The 21,006-nt window shown below is 39.6% G+C and overlaps 1 protein-coding gene across 3 annotated transcripts in view; it reads left to right on the plus strand.

The window, feature by feature from the left end:
• Positions 1 to 842: 842 nt before the first annotated feature.
• ROCK2 (Rho associated coiled-coil containing protein kinase 2) overlaps positions 843 to 21,006 on the plus strand; it is a 137,453-nt gene continuing 117,289 nt past the window's right edge. For 2 of the 3 annotated variants that reach the window (XM_019943277.3, XM_073791591.1), the window contains exon 1: positions 843 to 1,455. In XM_019943277.3, the coding sequence (XP_019798836.2) occupies positions 1,315 to 1,455 (141 nt within the window). In that variant the 5' untranslated portion in view covers positions 843 to 1,314. The remainder of the gene's footprint in view (positions 1,456 to 21,006) is intronic. The other variant, XM_019943278.3, reaches the window with a different exon arrangement.

Below are 21,006 nucleotides of genomic sequence, written 5' to 3' on the forward strand. Positions count from 1 at the left end.
TCTTGTTCTTTTCAGGGTTGGTGTTTAAGTCCAGCTGGGAAGGCGACTGTTAGGGATGCGCAGAAAGGTTTCCGGAGTCCAGGACTCCTGCCCTGCGGACAGAAGCAGCTCTTCCAGGCCCACTTGCCCCAGGACTTGGATTCCAACCGCCCGTCCACTTCGAGTTTCCGATTCCCAAGGCACACCCTCCCGGCCTTTCCACTAAAATCTTCGTGGCCCATACAGGCCCCTTGCAAGCGCAGAGCTCTGCAGGCGAAGGCAGCGAGTGGCGGTCGCTATTATTTTGGCGCGGGTGATGCAAGGCCCGCATAGCTGCGCGCTGAGTCAGCTGGGGCCGGGCGGAGGCGGGGGGCGCGGACCGACCCATCCCCCCGCTACAAGCCGCCCGCCGCCCCCCACCCCCCGGCCCCGCGCCGGGTGCGGCCGGGCCGGGCCGGGTCGGGGCGGTGGGGGTGGGCCTCCGAGTCCGCGGGGTCGTCCGCCCGGGCAGAGTCAGGCGGGAGCGGAGCCGCGGGCCGACCCGAGCCCCCGGCGTGCCCTTCCCTCCCCCAGCTGGAGCTCGCGGGTCAAGTGAGGCAGTGACCGCGCGCCCAGCCATTTACCCTCTGAGAACTCAAAAAGGGGGAGGAGGAAGCGGAGAAGAAAAGAGACTCAAAAAGGAGAAATGCGAAGCCAAGCAGACAGGAGGAAACGATAAAAAACGAGGAAGGGGGCGAGAGGAGGCGGAGGCCGGCGGGCGGGGGAGGTGGCGCGCGCCGCGCGGGGCGGGGCGAGCGGGGGCGCGCCGGCAGCCGCGGGCCGAGGGGCTTGTGGGTAGCGGCTGCGCGCGGCCGTAGACAGGCGCCGCGCGGGAGTGTGTGAGGGGTGCGGGCTTGTGGGACTGAGGCTGCCGACGGCGGTCATGGGAGCGGGCTGGCGGCGGCCGTAGTTGTCGGAGCCTGGGCTTCAGCTTCCCCGAGCCCCAGAGGGCGGGACAGTCCCGGCCCGGCGGTGGCGGCGCCACTTCCCCGCTCCCGCCCTCGGAGTCCTGAGGGAGCTCGCGGCGGAGGAGCGGACCGGGCGGCGCGAATCTGACTGAGGGGCGGGGACGCCGTCTGTTCCTCGCCGTTCTCGGCCGGGCCGGGCCGGCCTCTCCGACACCCCCAGGCCCCGGGGCGCTGAGACCCGAAACCGGAGCTCGAGGCGGGTGGTGGGCCCGGGCGGAGCCCCGGCCGGAGCCGGCGGTTCGAGGGCGGCGCTAGGCCCCGAGGCGGCCGGGCCGGAGCGCGGGGAGCGGGGTGCGGGCCCGGCGGCGGCGGCGGCGGCGGCGGCGGCATGAGCCGGCCCCCGCCGACGGGGAAGATGCCCGGCGCCCCCGAGGCCGTGTCGGGGGACGGCGCGGGCGTGAGCCGCCAGAGGAAGCTGGAGGCGCTCATCCGAGACCCTCGGTCGCCCATCAACGTGGAGAGCTTGCTGGTAGGTGGCCGGGGCCCGGGAGCCCTCTCTGCTGACCGCTCACACCGCCGATTCCCCCGACTGCCCACCCCTCCGTGCCCACCCATCCGTGGGGGGAGGTCTCGCCCCACCCCGCCCCGCTTCCGGCAGCCGGGGCCCGGGTCGGAGACCAAACATTTTTGCGACTAAGTTCCGGGAGTAGAGACCCACCTTTGATTCTTCTGTCTCCTGGAGCCGGTGTCATCCCCGGCTGGCCCTTTCTTGGAGCTCTGGGAGGAAGCATCGCTCTTCTCCTTCCCGCCTGCCCTGGGGGTTTGGGGAGGCAGCGTGGAAGGTACGCTGTACTTCAGGCACCAGGCTAGCCCGTTTGCAAGAGCGTCATGCTGCGTGGGGACGTGAGTCCGAGGAAGCGAGAAACCTGGGGCTGTCCCTATGGGCAGTACCCACCTGGGGTACAGGACAAAGAGTTCAGTCTGAAATCTTGAAACACACAGCTAAGGTTTTCCTGTTTTCAGCTGTGTTTGAACGTTACTAGTTGCAATTTAGTGCATTTTAATTTCTGTAAATTTAATTTCCGAGATTACTACACAAGAGCTAAAGAATCCATCTGAATTGTAGAATGGAATCAATCTCTCCTTTTCATTGTATCTCCTCCCTGAGATGGCCTTTGCAATCCAAATTGATAGCCACGTAACGTCTGCTAGTTGGCTTTGTTTAAGAAAGGGACATGATTTACAGATCAGAAACGCACTGTAGAATGCTTGTTTATTTCTTGTTTTTGTTAGGAGAGACTGTTGTATTTCACAGACTCTTTGATTAATATGCAGTAGAGATGCATTTATGGGAAAAGGGGGTGTGGGTTTTTACCCTGGAGAGGAGAAGAAAGCGAAAAAGATGCGCTGGATGTTAAATTAACCCTGGACGACTAGAATTCAGGTAGACGATCCCTTGGTCCTTCAGATATTCCCTTCCAGAGCTCCTGTTAAGCTCTACTCCCTGACAGGAGAAACCTATTGACTGTATGATGAGAAAAACTGTCTCTTCCCTTTCCAGTGACTGACTGACTTTCCTTCAGAAGCTGTTGGTTATCCTTTGAGGTTTCTGGAATCATTTGCAGAGTGACTCAGTACCGTTTGGCTGAAGTGCAGGAACTGACTAAAGAGTGTCTTTCTGTACAATGCACAGAATGTAGTGATGTACTGTATTCTGTAAGACACGTTTGACATTTCCTTTTCCCGATTTTCATATTAGTGGGTTGTTCATATGTTTTCATGGGAGCATGGCACTATGAATAGTGTTTAGAAGTCTTCAGTCGGGGCTGGGATTGGTTGCATGAAGGGCATAGCTTTTCCAAGGCCAAAGCAGAGACTCTGGGCTTCACTCCCAGCATTTTCGCTTTGGTATTTTGCTAGCAAAACTTTGACCTAAGGCCAGAAAGTTCAGTTAAAAATAGTACAGCAAATCTCAAGTATTCATCAAGTTCATATTCAACCTCAGATAGAAATTTTTTACACTTCACTTTCATCTCTTGGGTCTTTACTGATGTTCATCATAATTATTAGGGTTATTATGAGCTTGAGCCTAAGTTATTTATACATGGTAATGAGCATACATTCTTTTTTATTAAGGTATTTTCTAAATTATTAAAATGAAGGCTGTTTTTAAAAAAGGAAGCATTACACATGCTCAGTAAACAATCTGGTCCATTCATTTATTAAGTGCCTAATACAGCCAAGACACTTCACACCTTTATTAAGGTAACATACTACTGGTATGACATCAGATGCTGCGGGCTGGACGGATTTTGTTTTTGCTGTTTTTAGCTGATTAACTGTTAGGATTCTGAGTTGCAGTAAATCTTATCAGGCCAAAAATTGTCCTTTACTCTTTGAGGTTGCTGATGTTTCTATTGCAAAATGACGAGCTGAAGATTTTTTCTAAACCATGTTATAGTAAGTTAGCTTTAAATCATGTGTATTTCACTGTATCAAGTAGTAGAATGAATTAGTTTTTAAAATTGTGGTAACATGTACATACATAAAATTTACTGTTTTAACCATTTTTAAGTGTACAGTTCAGTGGCATTGATAACATTCACATTATTGTGCAAGTATCACCACTATCCATCTCCAGGACTTTTTCATCTTTCCAGACAGAAATTCCAAGAATTAATTTTTCTTTTTTTTAATAAATTTATTTATTTATTTGTTTATTTTTGGCTGCATTGGGTCCTGTTGCTGCCCGCGGGCTTTCTCTAGTTGTGGCGAGCGGGGTCCACGCTTCGTTGCAGTCCACGGGCCTCTCATTGCGGTGGCCTCTCCTATTGCAGAGCACGGGCTCCAGGCGCACAGGCCTCAGTAGTTGTGGCAGGTGGGCTTCAGTAGTTGTGGCACACGGGCTCAGTAGCCGTGGCGCATGGGCTCAGTTGCTCCGCGGCATGTGGGATCCTCCCGGACCAGGGCTCGAACCCGTGTCCCCTGCATTGGCAGGCGGACTCCGAACCACTGCGCCACCAGGGAAGTCCCCAAGAATTAATTTTTAAAAGAGTGTTATAAAAACATATTTCCTGAAATAATGGTGTGGATCACTTTAAAGATTTGAAACCTTACCCTTTAGCCTTCATGTCACAACTGATCATTGTTTTACTGCAAATGGCATTTCTTTTGGTTTTATTATAGAAAATATTTTTCCTTGAACAGAGAAAATTTAAAGTAATATAATCTGATAAAAACATAGTCACAAATCTTATTTACTTATTCAGGAGCTTAGAAAGTACCATTTAAAATTGTATACTGCCTAAGATGACAAAAGTAAGAAGATGAAGTATACCAGAAATTACTGTATAATAGTTACTCTATGGGTACTGTAGGCTAGGCCTAGAAGGTAAAACTATTTGTTGGAAAAAATATTATATAACATGTAAAGTGCTTAGCTCAATGCTTGGTACATAGTAGTGCTCGTTAAATTTAGCTCACTTCTGTGTGCATTTAGCATATTTCTAGGTAAGTGCTTTATATTTCCTTTGAAAAGGAAAAGGTTTTATTGGCAACTATTTCTTGCTATAAAATTCTGAATGAGTAGCCTTATCTTTTGAATTTGCCATCAGAAAAGTGCTTGCAGTCATCAGGCATAGCTAGAACTGGATTCCAAGACTGTCCGTAGAGAGACTAAATTGTCTTTTTTTCTCTGCATCGTCTCGTTTTATGGAGGCTTTATGTGGGTCCTTAAGATTAATCTGAAGAGAATATATCCCTTTGTGGTTGCAGATTGTGAGTTTCTTGGTATTATTTAAAAATAGAGTTTTGAGAGAGATTTGCTTCTGTAATACTTTTTTTTTTTTTTTGGAGGGAAGGATTGTCAGTAGTATGCTTTTGCAGTGTTTGAAACTTTTGGGTAAATACCCATGTTTTGTTATCAAGACTAAGCTTCTGATACTGCTTACCCAAATATTATGGTAAAAAGAATTGTCCTTTAGTATTATGATGGAGAGATGTCTTTCTAAAGGTCTGTGCTTTTGTGTTTTGATTTATTTTTTTAGGAGAGTAAATGATTGTTATAACCTGTGGGATTCAGGCTTGGGTAAACTGTTCCATAAGGCTGGTGTTGATGGGGAAAGGTGATTAAAAATTTACTTATGATTTTCAGCCACTTAGAATACAAAACACTTTGATTTTATTATACCTGTGAACTATGTGAAAGTATTTCTTATCACAGTGCTAAGATTTTCAGCTTGGTGATGGTTATTTGCTTATTTAAAATAAAATTGTATATGCATTTTCCCCCCACTATATAACAAGTGTGACTATCATAAAGATACAAAAGTGAAATAGAATAAAAATTGAATAAAGAAGGTGTTATATGTGTTGTTCTTTTGTGAAATAAACGTTGGGCATTTATAGCATAAATGGAACTATATTACTTTGAAACTTGCATTTTGATGGTCAGGAAATCTTTAAAGAAAATGAATTAGCTAGAGAGGTTGAAAAAAGTAATGTATAGAATTTACTAGTTAGGTGAAGTTGAACCCCTTTGAAAGTACAGGTCCACAGTCCCTCCCCCACAGTTCTGATATATAAAGAGCTCTGAAAACCTAGTTTTTGGTAAAACTTATTTGATGTAGCATCTGACCTGATCTGATGTTACAGTATTTTAGGTGATTCATCTCTCTTGGTGTAAATAGTAATAGCTTTCCCTGGAGAAATATTAGTGTTTGATTTCAGGGTGCTACCTCAGACTCCCCAGAGGGTTTTCGGGAATATACTGTATATAGTATATATACTTTATTACTAATCGAAAATCCAAAAAATTCTGAATTTGGAAACATCTTGCCCCACGGTAAGGCCAGCATAGACTAAGTAAGGAAATACTGACTTATATACACCTTAAATAGTTGCAAAGAAATAGTGGATAATTATCTTGAAGCCTAAGTTGTTGTTGTTGTCGTTGTTTTTGGTTGAGTCCTGATCAGATAGCTCTCTTTTCCCATTTCCAATTCTGAAGTATTCTAAACATACTAAGAGAATATAGCATGCAGATATGAATTATGAAACATGAAAAGGAAGCATTCATGAAATCACTGCTCAAGTTAATGAATAGAACACTAACCTATTGAAGTTACCCGTATTCTGCTGCTGCTGAATTCAGTCTTCCTTCATCCTCTCTCATCTGCTACCTGGAACATTTTTTTTTTTTTAATCATTTCCTTTATTTCATAGATTACCACATTAGTATGTATTCCTAAACAATATTGTTTAGTTTTTCTTTTAACTTTATAAAGGGTTAACATCTGTGTATATTCTTTTGTGACTTGCTTTTTCACTCAGAATTACTCACATTGTGGTTTATTAATTTTCACTCATACCATAAACCATAATATATTGCTTCAATCTACTTGATGGATATTTAGATTATTTTTCATTTTTTTGCTATCATGGAAAGTGTTGTGATCATTCTTGGAGCCCATGTGAAGTTTCTGTAGGCTAGGATATATATCTAGGAGTGGAATTGTTGGGTTTTAATATATTCTGTGTTCAACTTAACAAGGTAGGGTTTAAGTTTTCCCCCAGCGTTTTACTATGGAAAATTTCAAAGTATAGTGAAATTCAAAGAATTGATAATAAACATCCATATACTTAGCACCTAATTAATAGCTTGCTATATTTGCTTTATTATATCTAGCCATCTCTTCATCTATCAATACATCTTTTATTTTTGATTCATTTAAAGTAAGTTGCAGATGTGGTACACTTCTCCATTAAACAAGCATGCATTTCATTAAGTAGAGTTTTTTCCTTTAAAGATTAAATTTACATACAATGAAACAAATCTTAAGTATCGCATTGATGAGTTCTGACAAATGCACACATCTGTGTAATGCAAATCCTTATTGAGATATAGGACACTCTTATCAACCTAGAAATCTCCCTCATATGCCTTTTCAGCTAATTCTACACCCCATTCTCTTGGAGTCAGTCGCTCCTCTGATTTGTTTTTGGGGGGGGTAACTAAAGATTACTTTCATCTTTTCTAGAACTTCATATAAATGGAATCCTATATAGTATGTACTCTTTTATATCTGGCTTCTTTAGTTCAGCATAGTTTTTGAGACTAATTCCTGTTATTTTGCGTATCAGCAGTTTGTTCCTTTTTTATTGCTAACTAGTGTTCCATTATGTGTATAAACCACAATTTATTAGGCATCTTCTGTTGATGGATGCCTGGGCTGTTGTCAGGTTTTGGCTATTTTGTATATAGACTTCGGCTGTTAATAAACTTTGCTGTGAACAATCTTGTAGTAAGCTTTTGTGAGGTCATATTTTCATTTCTCTTGAGTTAAATATCTAGTAGTAGAATTACTAGGTCTTAGGGTAGGTGTATGTTTAGTTTTTTTAGAAAAATGTCAGATATCTTCCCCAAATGGTCATATTTTACATTAACACAGCAACCTAGGAGAGTTCCAGTTCCTCCCCAACACTGAGTCTTAAATTTTAGCCGTTCTGTGGGTGGGTAGTAGTATTTCATTGTGGCTTTAGTTTGCATTTCTCTGATGACGAATGATGTACTTTTTTATGCACTTAACTGGCCATTTGTATATCTTCATTTGTGAAGCATCTGTTCAGATATTTTGCCCATTTGAAAAAATTATGTTCTTTCTTTTTGAGCTGTACAAGCTCTTTATATATCCCAGATACCAGTTCTTTGTCAAATATGTGGCGTGTCTGTTTCTTTAATCACATTTTTTCATGGTTATTGCTTTTTCTGACTAAGAGACTGTTGCCTATCCCCATGTCACAAGAAATTTTCCTTTCCTTTCTTTTAGAAGCTTTATAGGTTTACTTTTAGGTCTGGGATATGTGTTAAGCCAGTTTTAGTTTGGGGTCAGGGTTCATTTCTTTCCCTCATATTCCCCAAATCCAGTTATTTTGACTGTTGAACAGCATTTTTTCCTAGGTTTATTGAGATATTATTGACATTTAACACTGACAGTTGATACACATGTATTGCCAGCTGTTTACCACAGTAAGGTTAGTTAACACACCCTTTACCTCTCATAATTACCATGCTGTTGTTGTTGTTGTGTTGAGAATATTTAAGATGTACTCTCTTAGCAACTTTCAGGTCTACTGTACAGTATCATTAACTATAGTCACCAGCACCAGTTTTCAAAAAAATATTTTTCTTTTTCTTGTTGGATTGCCTTGCTTGGCACCTTTGTCAGAAATCAGTTTACTGATAGGTGCACTTTTTATTTGCTTTTTTATCACCTTAGTAACTATATCAAGTCTTCAATCATGGTTCTCCTGTTTAACCCATGCTCTGTTCAGAATTCTTTTTTAATTTTTTAATTTTTAATTTATATCATTTTACCTGAAGGAAATGGGCAGGCAACCATGGTTGAGACAGGGAAACATAGATTTTATTGTTTGAAGTGAAGTAAGATTTGTTATTTTTTAAATTATAAAAATAGTATGTTCTTATTGTAGAAAATTTAGAGAATAAAGAAAGGTATAAATGCAAGCGACCCTTCTACATAGTCTCCTCACATAGAGATAACCAGTGTTTAACATTTTGGTGTAAATATCTGTCTGAAAAAATTAAAATGTAAAAGAAGTAAAATTATGCTATATATGTGCTTTGTCGTTGTTTTTAACACTTAATGAATAATAGAAGCTTTTATGTAGTCACATTTATTAGTCTTCTCACTGTAGAGTGATTTCTGGCTTAGATGTCATGCTTAGGACATTCTCCATTATCAAGATTATGATATCATAGACCTGAATTTTCTTTTAGTACTCTAATGGTTTTATTTTTTTATTTTTTATTTTTTTTTGCGGTACGCGGGCCTCTCACCGCTGCGGCCTCTCCCGTTGCGGAACACAGGCTCCGGACGCACAGGCCCAGCCATGGCCCACGGGCCCAGCCGCTCCGCAGCATGCGGGATCATCCCGGACCGGGGCACGAAGCCGCGTCCCCTGCATCGGCAGGCGGACTCCCAACCACTGCGCCACCAGGGAAGCCCTGGTTTTATTTTTAATGTTACTTTTATTTCACTTGGAATTCTGATGGAAAGTATGAAGTAGGGGTACAAAGATTTTATCAGGAGATTTGTCTAAGTATCAGCACTAGAGTTCCCAAAATATTAGTTGGGAGCCTCTGTTTATATTTCTGTATTGTCATATAACTTTCTGTTTGGAGGGTGGTGCTTGGGGGAATAGAGAGGGTAATGATTATAGGTTTGGTCTCCACTTGAGCTTCTTGAGTTTCTTCATGGAAATTATACAACTTTGCAACTATACTTAAAATCCTATTCCTTGCTTATATATATATATATATACATATATTCCAAAAATATATAAATATGAGCTGTTAGTGATAAGGGTTACTGGTAAAGAGAATGTGGATGACTGAGAGCAGCTTATTATAATATAGCCTTTGGGGGGAAGAAAACCACAAAATAACATTTTCATTGGTAGCTTAGCTTATTTTATAGAGCTTAATATTTAATTATTTTAAATATTTATTTATTTATTTGGTTGCACCAGGTCTTAGTAGCACTGGCAGGCGGGCTCCCTAGTTGCGGCTTGCCAGTCCCTTAGATGTGGCATGCGAACTGTTACTTGCAGCGTGCATTTGGGATCTCGTTCCCTGACCAGGGATCGAACCCGGGCCCCCTGCATTGGGAGCACGGAGTCTTATCTATTGCGTCACCAGGGAAGTCCCTAATATTTAAATTGATGTGAAATCGTGGTGGCATTTGGGACTCTACTAAAACTGTCTCTTTTCACTTTATCCTTTTTTTTTTTTTTTTTTTTTTTGCGGTACGCGGGCCTCTCACTGTTGTGGCCTCTCCCGTTGCGCAGCACAGGCTCTGGACGCGCAGGCTCAGTGGCCATGGCTCACGGGCCTAGTCGCTCCACGGCATGTGGGATCTTCCCATACCAGGGCACGAACCCATGTCCCCTGCATCGACAGGCGGACTCTCAACCACTGCGCCACCAGGGAGGCCCTCACTTTATCCTTGATTGGAGTCATTCTCCTTTCCTCTCATCTGTGTCATCTGTACTTTTTTTTCCTTTGAAGTATGATTAAATTACAGAGATATATTTGTAAATTCTTCATTTCAGTGTCCCAGATGACCCTCACTTACCTTTTTAGAAAGCATTTGGGTTTAGCATTTCTGTGTTTATATGTGTATGTGTGTGTATGTGTGTGTGTGTGTGAGTGTGTGAGAGAGAGAGACAGAGACCGACAGAGACAGAGAAAAAGGAAATATTGAGGTTCACTTTTGGTTCATCATTGATAATCCTTTGGGGAATGTTTCAAAGTCCAAGAATGATTATATGGTTTGTTGCTTCATTTTGGTAAGGTATGGATTTTTCAGGTCTGATATCTGAAGTGCTCTATAATTTTATTTTTGGTTATAGTTAACTGATCACTTAGTACTCAGTGTCTAATTTCTTTTATTCTCTAAAAGAGTTTCAGACTTTTTAAGTTTTAAAGGAACTGATAGAAATTTTCTTTATTTTCAAGAGATTATAGACTTGGAACTAATTTTTAACATTTCATTGTTGGGGTTATTTTTTATGCCATGGAAATGAATAGTAGAGCCTCCTATTACTTTATTTAGATAGAAACGGAGCAGAGCAGGGTTGGCATTATCTTAATTACCTGGATGTTTTTGATGAGGAATGCTTAAGATACCAAGTTTAGTCTTATGTACTTCTTGGCTTTTGAGTTTATTTAATGGACAGAATACAAGCTCTTTTAGGACCTGGGTCTTTTTTGTCTTCCTCTTGATATGTCTTGTAAATATTTGTTGAATAAACTAACAAATAATTCTTTTTTAAGTAACAGGAGTGATAAACTGTAGAAATATATCCCTGCTTGAAGAGATATTAAAGTATTCCCCAAGTAAAAATTTTGGTATATGTTCTTGTCACTTATTTCTTATCTCTCTATGGGAAGGAAAATAAGTAAACGTGTATATGCAGAGAGGATATGGGTGATAGAATTAATTGGAAGGTTTGGGTGGTAGAATTAATTGGAAGTCAAGCAGGAAAGTGAATTGTGATTTGAATATTTTCTGGATTGTGCTGAAGCAGTTTGTCTTGGAAAGTATTTAAGCTTTTATTCAGTGTTTTAGGTGAAGTAAAAACAGCTCATGTGGACTGAACAACCTTTATCATTTATCATGTGTCTTCTGTTCTCTGTACCCCCTAACTTTTCTTCTGGTTAAACATATCCAGTTCCTTCTTACGTACCTAGGTGATGCCTGTGTTGAAACAGCGTTTCATGAGTAAGGGCAAATGAAATGCTGGTGGTGTGTTCGCAGGGTGAAATTCCTTAAAATGGCATGTTCGCTGTGATTAATGGTAAGGCAATATTCGTTAACAAAATTAAAAACAAAGCCAAAGGGCATGAGAGATTTTGATCAGGATTCAAGAGTGTTATTACAAGTCACTATGAATGACTGTTTTGAAAACTTTTCAGATATTATCAGGCATTCTGATTACTAGCCCCAGCCAACCACTGATTCTGTTCTGTTTCAATAAATTTTTCTTTTCTGGAAATTCCATACAAATAGAATGACACAATATGCAGTCATTTGTTCTGGCTTCTTTCACCTAGCATAATGTTTTTGAGGTTCATCTACGTTGTAGCATATATCAGTACCTTGTTCTTTTTTTTTTTGCGGTATGCGGGCCTCTCACTGTTGTGGCCTCTCCCGTTGTCTGGACACGCAGGCTCAGCGGCCATGGCTTACGGGCTTAGCCGCTCTGCGGCATATGGGATCTTCCCTGACCGGGGCACGAACCCGTGTCCCCTGCATCGGCAGGCGGACTCTCAACCTCTGCGCCACCAGGGAAGCCCAATATCTTGTTCTTTTAAATTGCTGAATAATATTCCATTGCATAGATATACCACATTTTGTTTATGAAATTACTTTAATGTCTTTATTTCTCTTGGCTAGATTGCAAGGAGTGGGATTGCTGGGTCATATGGTAAGCTTGTGCTTAACTTTTAAGGAGTGAACAAAACGTTTTCCAAAGTGGCTGCACCATTTTACATTCCCACCAGCAATGTATGAGGGTTCCAGTTTCTCTACATCCTCAGAGAACACTTGGTGTGGTCTGTCTTTGTGATTATAGCCATTGTAGTGCATGTTGCTAATGACACGTGAGGCTGAACACAATTTCACGTGCTTGTCAATTTTGCTTGTTCTTTTGATATTTTACTAATCTACCGTGAATGTGGTATATAAAAGTTGTTTAATTTTGTATGCCACAGGCGAATTCTGATGTTTAAAAATAGAATGTGTATAAATACAGATCACAGCCCTTTGTAGGTGGAATTATCCTACTGACTAGTGCCTCTGCTAGTGTCTCCACTAGTGCCTCCTAATTAATACTAGGCTTTTTTTCTTTTAAACCCTGTTATGGTACCTTTTTCTTCCAAGTAATGTATGAGCCTTGGTGAGCTGTGTAGGCCCTGTAATGGCAGTAGAGTCTCTACTAGTTGGGTTATTCCTAAGCTAAAGTTGAAGTACTCCTGACATACATATGGCCTTTAAATGTTTCTCCATTCTGCTTTGTGCTCATCTTTTCTTTTTTCATTATTTTGAGCATCTTGAAGTAAGCTTATTTCTCTCTTGTTGACCCAACATTCATCTTTATACTTTTCTGTTTTTTTTCTTTTTTTTTGCGGTACGCGGGCTTCTCACTGTTGTGGCGTCTCCCGTTGCGGAGCACAGGCTCAGAGGCCATGGCTCACGGGCCCAGCCGCTCCACAGCATGTGGGATCTTCCCGGACCGGGGCACGAACCCGTGTCTCCTGCATTGGCAGGCGGACTCTCAACCACTGTGCCACCAGGGAAGCCCTATACTTTTCTGTTTTACATGAAGATCAGGCAACAATTCTTAGCATCAGTTTAGTAACTTGGTTCCTTTGAGGGTGGATGATAACTATTGCTATTTAAAACGCTGTATATTACGTTCATCTTTTGGTTTATTCTTTGAGTACCCACCTGAATTTAACAACGAAAAAAATGTTCTTCTTGTTTGTAGGTGGCATTGGATATTGATTTTGGGGATTACCTTATGTGCAAAGTTTTGGAACTTAACCAAAATAGTGTTCTTTTCAGATATAACAGTAACTGCCTTATTTGTGCATTCTGTATCAGGATATGACCCTACTGTTTCACCTTGTATTTCAGTATGATTCCTTTAGAAGTCATAAAAGTATGCTTATTGAAATTGAAGTTTTCGCTTTAGCTTTAGTTTAGATGATTGTATTTTTTTTTTTTTTTTTAGTTTTTATTAGAGATAACCACATGTGGGACTTTTTTTGAGCATTGAAGGGAAAATTTAGGAAATAATTCTTTTTTTTTGTTTGTTTTTGTTTTGTTTTGTTTTTTGCAGTATGTGGGCCTCTCACTGTTGTGGCCTCTCCCGTTGCGGAGCACAGGCTCCGGACGCGCAGGCTCAGTGGCCATGGCTCACGGGCCTAGCCGCTCCGCGGCATGTGGGATCTTCTCGGACCAGGGCACGAACCCGTGTCCCCTGCATCGGCAGGTGGACTCTCACCACTGTGCCACCAGGGAAGCCCGGAAATAATTCTTTTAATGTTTAAGATGCTTTAATATATTAAAGATGAATTTAAAAAATTTTTGGTCATAGTGATATTTATTTTTCTACAAGGAAAGTGCACTAGCACAGTTGTCATGCACTTTGAGGCCTGCAAGGTGTAGTGAAATGTGTTTTTGTATGTTGAAACCCTGTAAAAATATTTAAAGTATTATATGTCTAAACATTAGTATGATTTTGAAAAATGCTTTACCTTTTGGGGATAACTTATAGAGTTACAGTTTGTGGCACTTGAGACTTTTGTGCATTGAATAAATAGGGCCATTTTTTACTGTGTTACAAAGTGGATAAAGTTCAGGTTGAAGTTGAATGGTTAAAAATGGTGTATTATGGTTGACTAGTGTGCCTTTGTTAAAAGAATCAAAATTTAAAAAATATTTTCTTCATGGACCATTAGATTTCATCAAGTGCTGCTAACAGGTTATATAGCCAGCATCTATGGGAATTAGCAAAGAATAGGGGAAAAGATATCAAGGTTGCGATTTTGTTTCAGGGAAATGATATGCCAAGTCAGAAATTGGGAAAAGAGATAATGCAAAATGTAGTATTAATATTAATAACAATATTCCATCTATTCTAAATTTAGAAAAGTTTGGAGTTACCTGAATATTTGGAGTTGCTTTTAAATATCTAAAACACAGACTTTGAATTTTTATACTGGGTTTCCATGATTATATTTCCCAAAATATAATCACTGAAATTAGTATGCAAATGAAATAATGACGAATTTTTTCTCTGAACTTTAAATGCATGGTATGATCCTACATTAGTTGCATTCAACGTGAAACAATTTTTCTTTTTGTTTTACATTCTTTCAAAAAGGTAATCTTAAGCTTTAATTTAATAAATGCATTGGAAAAATTTCCCTACTGGATTAAAATAAAAGGGGAGAATATATTCATATATCTGGAAATTTAAAAACTTAATACCAATACAGTTTATGTCTTAGCTCTTAGAGGTCCTTTTAGTTAAGATTTTTCTAATCTATATCTGCTAAAGCCAATGGCTAAGGCAGTAATTTTCAAACCTCGTTATACATAGGACTCAACTAGAGATTTTTAGAAATATTGATGCCTGGAATCCACCCTCACCCGTTCTAATATAATTGGTATGTGGTGTGACCTGGGGATCGGGAGATTTAAAAGTTCCACATCTGATTCTCAAGTGCAGGAAAATGTGGGAACCACTGAGCTGAGAGGTGCAGTATTCAAAGATTGGCAGAGGGTCCATTGGGTGCAAAAGGTATCTGAGAAAAGGAGGATTTTTTTTTCTTCTTTTATATTTATGGCTCAGAGAGGCTTGAATGAAGCCAGAAAGTCAGAATTACCTGATGAAAGCCAGAATCACAGCTAGGGTGCTTGGTGGAAATGGTGTCAGATCTTGTGATTTAGATTGTCTATAGTGGGGCCAGGAATTTGCATTTAAACAAGCATGTCAGTTGATTCTTTTTTAAAAAAATAAATAATTAATTATTTTTCGGTGTGTTGGGTCTTTGTTGCTGTGCGCGGGCTTTCTTTAGTTGTGGTGAGCAGGGGCTACTCTTCGTTGTGGTGTGCGGGCTTCTCATTGCAGTGGCTTCTCTTGTTATGGAGCACGGGCTCTAGGCGAGCGGGCTCAGTAGTTGTGGCTCCAGGGCTCTAGAGCACAGGCTCAGTAGCTGTGGCGCATGGGCTTAGTTGCTCCGCGGCATGTGGGATCTTCCCGGACCAGGGCTCGAACCCGTGTCCCCTGCATTGGCAGGTGGATTCTTAGCTCTGCGCCAGGGAAGTCCCATCTCAGTTGATTCTGATTCAGGTAATCTTCAGGTCAGAGTTTGAGAAACACTATGTGTTGCTTCTTATACTGATTGAAAAAAGCCAAAATCAAATGGTTGAGATCTCTGGCACACAGAATTGTGTATGTGGAAAACGCTGGCGTATGGAGGGATGCCAGATTTTCTGAAATATCAGTGTCATCACATTTTGTATCTTTTTTTAGAGCTCCATAGGAATCAGACCAAGGCTTTTCTTTTTCTCATTTTAGAAGAAAATTTAACTTGCTGAGCTTTTATGAAAGGAGAATCAGACAAGATACACCAAAGAGAAATAAAAAAAATTTTATTGTAGTAAAATATACACAATACAAATTTCGATGTAGAAATGTTATCATTACATCTTACCCTTCAGTGGGAAATATAGTCTACAGAGACTTACTGTCCTAGAAATATATAATCCTGATGTTTTACATTTAACAAATGACGATGGGAAAATAGTGACAGTCTTTTTATTCCCTGACAGTTGATTTAATTTAGGAAGAAGAATTTCACTATAAAAGTATGGTCCTTCAGAGAATAGCACCTAAAGCAGGATGGTTTATATGTCTGTGATTGTTATCTGTGTTGAAAAAAATAATAAAATCATTAAAAAATTATTTTGTGGTCTCTTTACAAGCAAGCAAAAAAATATTGTAAAATATTCAAAACCCTTGTATTAAACCATTTTGAAATTTTATTTTCAAAGCAGCCTTCAAGTCATTGGTTACATTAATAGTCTTCTTATTAACATGTTACTGTTTAGATTTTTTAAAAGTATACATTCTTTGCAATTATTTCTCTTCACATCATTTAAAATTAGAGATATCCAGATGATTCATAGGCAGTGTTTGAGATATCCGTAGTTTTCATTCACTAAAGTATTTGTATATCAGATTTCCTGTTCTTAGGCCATTTTAATTTTGGTGGTTAAGGGATATGTGCATATTTCATACATTTGAAAATTAAAATTTGCATTTATTGATTCTTGTCAAAATAGTTAAGCTCTTAGAGGAATAGCAGTTGTGACTTGTCTTTTTTTTAGTGTTTGAAATCTTCAGCAACTCACTTTTTGTCGATTTTATCTTGTGGCTAATAAAACTGCATAATTGTGGCCAAGGCACAATTAACTAATACTTAGGAGACTAGGGTGATACATAGGTAAGAGTATCTTTAAAGCCCTAAATTTTTGTGACAGTTTTATCTTTTAAAACATACCCATCCTTTCCAAATGATTGCTAAATAGAAAGATAACTACAAATGTGAAACATCTGAAATTGGGTGACCCTTCTTTTACTGCCTTAATATACTTCCGCTATTGTCTTTAGAAGTTTGTTACATATAATTTACTAACATTTCATTGGAAGTGTTTTTCTGATTTAGAAACATTTTACAATGATTAGTGATTAGAATCCCTATTCCATAATACCTCAGTATTTTATTGCTTTAGTGAGCTTTCTAAATACTTGACAAAATGCAATTTAATTTGAGACTTCATGGTTCCTTATGCCATATCCATGCTAAAAAAATTTTAAGGTATTATTCCTGACTGTAGCTTAAGTGAAATATATTGCAAAATTTAAAATTAGATTATGAATGTGTTTTGTTAATCTTATATTCAGGCTAGTGAAAAACTTAGTCACAAAAGCAAGGTATTACATTATAAAAGAATGAGAAAACTGAACTAAAGGATTTTACTGGTAGTTCTGATAAACTATTTCTGCTGCAAGCATATATTTTTGTATAAAAGGGGAAGCTGTAAAATTACAAATTTTGAAGGCATTACTGAAAACAGATTTGTTTTCCACATTTAAGACATTTCCATAATAGGAAAACAACGGATGATACAAATAAAACTAAATTTAGAAATAATAAAAGGAAACTCTAGTACAAAATTGGCTTATGAAATTTCCTTCAGAGGGAAGTCATAAAGTAAAACACTTACATTTTTAAGAAATTAATTACTGATTTTGGAGGGAGGGAGTTGTAGAGAGGGGATTGCTATAAATTTTAGCATAAGGAAGTTTTGTCTTTCAAGATGATATGGAGAATGTGAGTCCCTGGCATAGTGTTTTACTGTGCTTCTTGTCCTCACTTATAAACAGAATTTTTCAGTTTGGTTCAAGTTAAAATAAATTTGTGAAATAAAAGTTAAAAAAATCTGAACAATGACTTGCTTATTTCAAATTATTTTCTGTAAGTAAAATTCCATTGTAATAAGTCCATAAAATGAATCCTGTTTAAGCTCTATTCATATATGAAAATACAGATGAATTTTTTCCTTAAGAATTTTTTTTTGGTCTAAGGTAGTAAAGATGGAAAAAAATGAAATGGCTGGATTCTTTTCAAGCGTATTTTTAGAAGAGAAGCAGAGTAGTATAATGGAAAGAATGCTGGATTTAGAGTCAGAAGACTGGTGTTAATTAATTAGGTGTTTCATTAATTATCTTTCTGTCCATGAGTGATAATTTACAAGACTCTATCTGTCTACCTCAAGGAGATGTGAAGATTAAATTCAGTGCGGAACTAACTGTATGTGCTAGTTTCTGTAAACTGAACAGAACTTTAGCTGTTTTACAGGCAGTTGCAGAACTATGTGTAACACAGCCTATGTTTTCTATGTCTCTGTCTTCAAAAAGGTATGTGCATACAGAATCAGTCTCCTGATGTTAGCCTGATATTTCCAAAAAGGTAGCACATTAATTTGCACATACTCATTTCTCTTAAGTATTAAATTAATGAATGAAAAGTGGTGGCATTTTTATTTTTTAATTTAATGAGGATAATTCATTTCATTGGGTGAATATTTGCTTATATGCATTCTTCGGATTACTTTATTGCACTGCAAATGTCACTTTTTCCCAACTGATGTTTATTCTTTTTCAGTAGGTATGATACTGAATTATCAAAACAGAGTCTGGTGTTCTTATGTAATGTTTAAGATTTCAGAAATCCTGACATAAATATATGAGGAAGAGTCATGACAGAAATTTTAAACCATTGCATTATTCACTTGCAAGAATATTAATTATGCTTTATATAAGGTTTACAGGAGCATTTGGGTTGCACCAACAGTTCTTAACTGTGGCTTGAACTTAGCAAATTTTGGCCTACATTTCTTTTTTAAAATTAATTAATTAATTAATTTTTGGTTGCGTTGGGTCTTAATTGCTGCACGTGGGCTTTCTCTAGTTGCAGAGAGTGGGGGCTACTCTTCATCGCGGTGCGTAGGCTTCTCATTGTGGTGGCTTCTCTTGTTGCGGAGCACCGGCTCTAGGTGCACAGGCTTCAGTAGTTGTGGCTCGTGGGCTCTAGAGTGCAGGCTGAGTAGTTGTGGCGCACAGACTTAGTTGCTCTGCGTCATGTGGGATCTTCCCAGACCAGGGCTCAAACGCGTGTCCCCTGCATTGGCAGGTGGATTCTTAGCCACTGCGCCACCGGGGAAGTCCCCTGGCCTACATTTCTTAACACAGGTAAGTTTAGGAGCAGTGATCAACTATGGTTTGGAAGATGTAAATTGCAGATGTTATGCTGTATTACCTCTGATATAGATTCTGGTCTTTAGGTATACCAGGGTAATTATAAATTTGTCATCTAGAAAAATATACACAGGTAGCATAATAGTATATGATCATTCTGTATTGACGGCCACGCAATCAGTAACTGATTTTCTTGGCTCATGTAATTTCAGAGCTGATTTGGGGACTTAGGATCTGGTAACAGAGGTGGGTCTTATTGTATAAGTCCATTGTCAACTGTTTAACAACCTCATGAATTTGTAATTTGTATTTCTACAGGCTAGAAAAACTGAATTGGTATCCAGACATAATTTTTTATTTTTTTAATCTTTTGGCTTTACTGCGTGGCATCTGAGATCTTATTAGTTCCCAGGGATCGAACCCTCACCCCCTGAATTGGAAGCTCGGAGACTTAACCACTGGATCGCCAAGGAATTCCCTATCCAGGCATAATTGAAATGAATATGGGGAGAGTTCTGTTGGTAGCCACTGTTATGGTGATACATTAAACACTTTCCCTGTTGTGGCATTTATGAGTTAGGAAATGAATTTTATCTACTTTTATTTATTTTTTTAATTTCATGTTTTTTCTTAGAATAGAGAGTCTTCAGCATAGACTGTTTTCTGTTTTGTGGTTGGTCTCTATGCTTAGGTGCCTATCTATCTGTCTCCATAATAGCAGGACATGGCTCACAGATGATGGGCTTTGGGGAATAGAGACTTATCTTCAGAGATGTGAAAAGGAAGAGAGTGAACAGAACCAATCATCTTTTCACCAATAATTGAATATATCATGTTTTTTTATACTCTTACGTTTTGTCTCTACCTGGAATGCTCTCTTTCCTCCTCTGCTTTTGTCAATTTACAAAAAAACAAAATAAACTTCATTTTTTAACTGCAAAAGTAATACATGTCTTTCTAAAAAATTAAAAATTATGGAAGTAAATGTAAGTTCTCTTCTTAGCCCTCTCTTTTTGATCTCAGTCTTCTGAGACAACCACTTTTTAACGCATCAGGGTATCACTTTCCCTTTCTCTGTGCATAATATAACAGCATATTGGTGTTTCATTCCCCCCCCCCCCCCGCATTAAAAAAAAGATACAGGGACTTCCCTGGCGATCCAGTGGTTAAGACTTAGCCCTCCAATGCAAGAGGTGCAGGTTCGATCTCTCGTCAGGGAGCTAAAATCCCATATGCCTCGTGGCCAAAAAAACCAAAACATAAAAAAAACCCAGAAGTAATATTGTGATAAATTCAATAAAGACTTTAAAAATGGTCCACTTCAAAAAAACTTTAAAAATTAAAGCTTACAAGTACTTTTTTGTTTTTTGGTACGCGGGCCTCTCACTGTTGTGGCCTCTCCCACTGCGGAGCGTAGACTCCGGACATGCAGGCTCAGCGACCGTGGCTCATGGGCCCAGCCGCTCCACAGCATGTGGGATCTTCCCGGACCAGGGCACAAACCCGTGTCCCCTGCATCGGCAGGCGGACTCTCAACCACTGCGCCACCAGGGAAGCCCCTTCTTTGTTAACTTTTATATCTCAGTTTATTGGCAATATGGGGACTAAAATCTAGTTTTTATGGTAATGGGGCATAAATGCTTTAAAGATAATTTGTTTTCCTTTCATTTTTATTGACATATTATTGACATACAGCACTGCATAAGTTTCAGATGTACAGCATAATCTCTTGACTTATATAGGTTGCAAACTGATTACCACAGTAAGTTAATTAACATCCATCACCTTACATAGTTATATAGTATTCATTTTTATGTCTCTTCTCAGTATCTAGCACAGAGCCTATAGCACTTAGTATGTGTTTAGGAAGCTTTAGCAAATGGTTAGTCTGACTCCCAACTGGTAGTTTATATGTAAGGTTTGCTGCCTCCTTTTGTGGGGGAGGGAGAGGGTTGGCTCTTAACTTAATGGTAGTGGTTCTAGTTCAACCCCTTCATTTTACAAACGAGGAATCAGATCTAAAAGAGGGATATCTTATTTGGTTAATGAGATATTTTTATTTCTTTATCACACTCTACTAGGTGTTGTGATATAGCACCTAGTGCTAATCATAGCAAAGCTCCAAACAGGGGGTTATCTGTGGTCAGGGACAAATGTTGAC

This window comes from Tursiops truncatus, chromosome 14, assembly GCF_011762595.2.
Source record: "Tursiops truncatus isolate mTurTru1 chromosome 14, mTurTru1.mat.Y, whole genome shotgun sequence".
Lineage (NCBI taxonomy): Eukaryota > Metazoa > Chordata > Mammalia > Artiodactyla > Delphinidae > Tursiops > Tursiops truncatus.